The following is a 3278-nucleotide window of genomic DNA, read 5'->3' on the forward strand; positions in this document are numbered from 1 at the left end:
AGAGTATTGCTGTTTACAGCTGGTTAGTTTATGACTTTTTTTTCTTAGAAGGTTAAAACATTAATACTTTGGTTTTCCTCTGTTTCAGCCGTTTCTTGTACCCTGGGAAGAGATGGGCTTTTGCAGATCTCCTTGGAGATGGTGGTAGTTCCATGGAATCTAATTGCTCTGGCAGCAAGGATGGAAAATATGAATTGTTAACAGCAATAAACGATGCAATTGCAGAAGAAATTAAAGACCTCATGACAAAAAGTAAGGAAAAGAAAATTCTAGGCTTAATGTGCAGAACTGCAAATCACTTGCACTCTTCAAGGAGTTGTAGGAATTTCCCTTATTTTGATCATCTGAGTTTTATGTTTAAAGTAGATGAATTTATATGATTTGGGCCTCTGCATTAAGACTGTTTGCCAAAGATACAGCTTGCAGTATCTGTTATGGGGAGGTTCAGCAACTGGGTTTATGTACAAAAGTAACTTTGCAACTTTTGTTGTGTTGCAGCTGAGATGAGGGGTGAACAGACAGAAACTCTGTTAGCAGGATCACTTGCTAAAGCACTTTGTTGTATCCTTTTGGTCACAGAATCTTCAACACCTTTATGTATTTTTAAGACTATCTCTCATAATAATAAGTTTTATTCTTCCTGTTCTATAATAATACTCAAAACTGAAACATTTGCCTAATACCCGTGGGTGATGCTTATTAAAGTGTGTGTTGGTTAAGGTAGTGAGTGTGTGGTGTGGGTCCTGGAGTTATTCCCAAGAACAGAATGTAGGTTCCTTGATGCCAGCTAATGCAGATATCAATAAGATGAGCAAACAGGTAAAAGGTAACTCCTCTTCTCCTGTTTTGAATACTTACATAAATATTTGAATTGTATTAACAGATATAAATGCTTATGTATGCACAAACAAATATGCATGTGTTTTGATACACCCCCATTTCCAAAATTGGCAGGAATAGGTATAGGTTTATCCTGATCATTTGAAGTTGCCCAGTTTAAACTAGGTCTGGGTGACGATTAGAAGTAAAGCACTGGATCATTAGTCTGTATTCTTACTCTGATTTTCTGTTGCAAGTAAAACAAAACTGAAACCAGATTCTCCTGAGAACAACTGGAGGTTGAGAAGAACTTTTTGAAAGTCACAAAATGCACAAATCCTCTTGAAAAGGGACCACCTGCAGAGCTGTGATCACAGATGGGTTTCTTACTCAGTTTTGGTCTTCTTCTTGTCACTTCTATGATCAGGAAAGTGAGTTGGTAGTGAACAGCTGTGAACATTTATTTCCTGATCAACATCTAACTGCTCCTGGACAATAAATGGAGCAGGTCTGCTTTTGTAACGAGTCTGCCATAGTCCAGGTGCTTGTCACTGGGACTGTAAAACTGCTTTATGTGCCTGTTTTAACTGAGGTGTTAGAGCTGACATCTTAGAGGTTACATATCAAACTGAGATGTTAGATCCTACAGAAATAAAAGGGTAAACAACAGGCAATAGAAGCAATGTCCTCACGCGTTTCTTTCTCTTTTTGATACTTAGCCAATCAAGAAATGAAATCAAGGATTTTGGTAAGAACTTTTGCTGTCAGTTTTCTTTTAGTTGTGAAATTCAGTGATATTATGTCGCCTGACAAGTTTAAATTGTTTTATTTAGGTCATAAAAGCAGCAGAAGACAGTGCATTGCAATATATGAATTTCATGAATGTGATCTTTGCAGCACAGAAACAGGTGAAGCTGGTGTTTTTTTCATATATATTATATTCCATTAATGTGCAAAGATGACAAAATTTATTTTATTTGTGATCGTGGTCTGATCAAGCAAGAGAACTGCCCTATGGCTGTGGTGATCCTGCTGTAAAAGCACGTGCATTCATATATGGAGTGCATTTGTAGTGGAAATGGGTCATGACAGCACTGCTGGGGAGGTCACACTGCTCCTCACTGAATTTGCTTTTCATGTGTTTCACTTCTTTTCTTGCAGAGTGTTTTGATTGATGCCTGTATCTTGGACTCTGATTCGGGTCTTCTACAACAGGTACAGACTTCCTACTCTTATTTGCTGTTTATATTTATTCAGAGACACTTGATGCTAGACAGTTTGACATGTTCTTAAGCTCTTCTCTTTCCTGTTTCAAGAGTGGGTGTGGAAATCTGTTCAGTGGCTCTGACAGTTCCAGCATACAGGCCTTCTGCAGTATGTGGATATTGAACATATCCTGTTAATCTCTTAAAATATAATGATCTGATCATGCTCTCTGCTTTCCAGGCTTGTGACATTACAGGTGGCATATATTTGAAAGTGCCCCACATGCCATCCCTCCTGCAGTATTTGTTGGTGAGTCATTTAAAAAAAATGCTTTGGTGTTTTTCTTGTCAGATGTGAGACCTGCAACAGAGCAGCACCATTCCAATTTGCAAAATATTTCTTCTCTGTTCCTGCAGTGGGTATTTCTGCCTGATCAGGAGCAAAGATCACAGCTTGTCCTTCCACCTCCTATACATGTTGACTACAGAGCTGCGTGCTTCTGTCATCGAAACCTCATTGAAATTGGTTATGTGTGCTCTGTGTGCTTGTCAAGTAAGTTTAGAAATATGTAAGGGTGATTTCTTACATTCAAGTGAACTGTTTTAGTGAAAGAAAATTCTTTTGTTTTCCAGTATTCTGCAACTTCAGTCCTATTTGTAGTACATGCGAGTAAGTGTTTTTCTTCTTGTTTCAAGGGTGGGTGTGGAAATAGGCTCAGTGTATCTGACAGTTCCTTTTTATGTGTTTTTTTTTCAGGACTGCTTTCAAAATATCATTGCCACCTGTCATGAAAGCTAAGAAGAAGAAATTAAAGTTAGCTGTGTGATGACATCATGTAAATACATCGCTACCTCCTCTAGTAATTCCATGAAATGGAACATACTTGAAAAATTAATGGCACTTTTTATTGGATATGAAAGACAACTATGTGCAGTGTTACCACTTGTTTCTTAAGGGAAAATATTTAAATTGTATGTCTTCTACACTGCCCTGTAATTAAGAAGTCACTGTATTACCATGTAACCTGTGCTGGTTTAAATCCTAATTTGTAACTGTGAGAGGAACCAGAAGTTACAGCCTGTTAAGAGAGACACAGTGTGAAGCTGAAGGTGCTAATGGCCATTGAAGTTTCAAACCTCCAAGTTATTTTCAAAGACAAGAAAGCTCTGATTCTTTTTGTATGTTGGTGCAGAGGTAAGAGTGACCATTTGTAGTATATAGGATCAGAATTTAGTACTGTTATTCAGGGACTT

General features: G+C 37.8%; 1 protein-coding gene across 1 annotated transcript; it reads left to right on the plus strand.

Moving 5' to 3' along the window:
- Window positions 1-88: 88 nt before the first annotated feature.
- Window positions 89-2851, plus strand: GTF2H3 (general transcription factor IIH, polypeptide 3, 34kDa; the record flags this gene model as incomplete). The annotated part of the gene is made up of 10 exons (XM_008943166.1): window positions 89-252; window positions 499-561; window positions 797-826; window positions 1539-1567; window positions 1653-1727; window positions 1981-2034; window positions 2266-2334; window positions 2442-2577; window positions 2658-2694; window positions 2782-2851. Coding segments are annotated over 10 exons (727 nt in total), but the record flags the coding sequence as incomplete, so codon positions are not given.
- Between the last annotated feature and the right edge of the window lie 427 nt (window positions 2852-3278).

The sequence above is a fragment of the Merops nubicus genome, unplaced genomic scaffold (genome assembly GCF_000691845.1).
Source record: "Merops nubicus isolate BGI_N331 unplaced genomic scaffold, ASM69184v1 scaffold32076, whole genome shotgun sequence".
NCBI classification, from domain to species: Eukaryota; Metazoa; Chordata; class Aves; order Coraciiformes; family Meropidae; genus Merops; species Merops nubicus.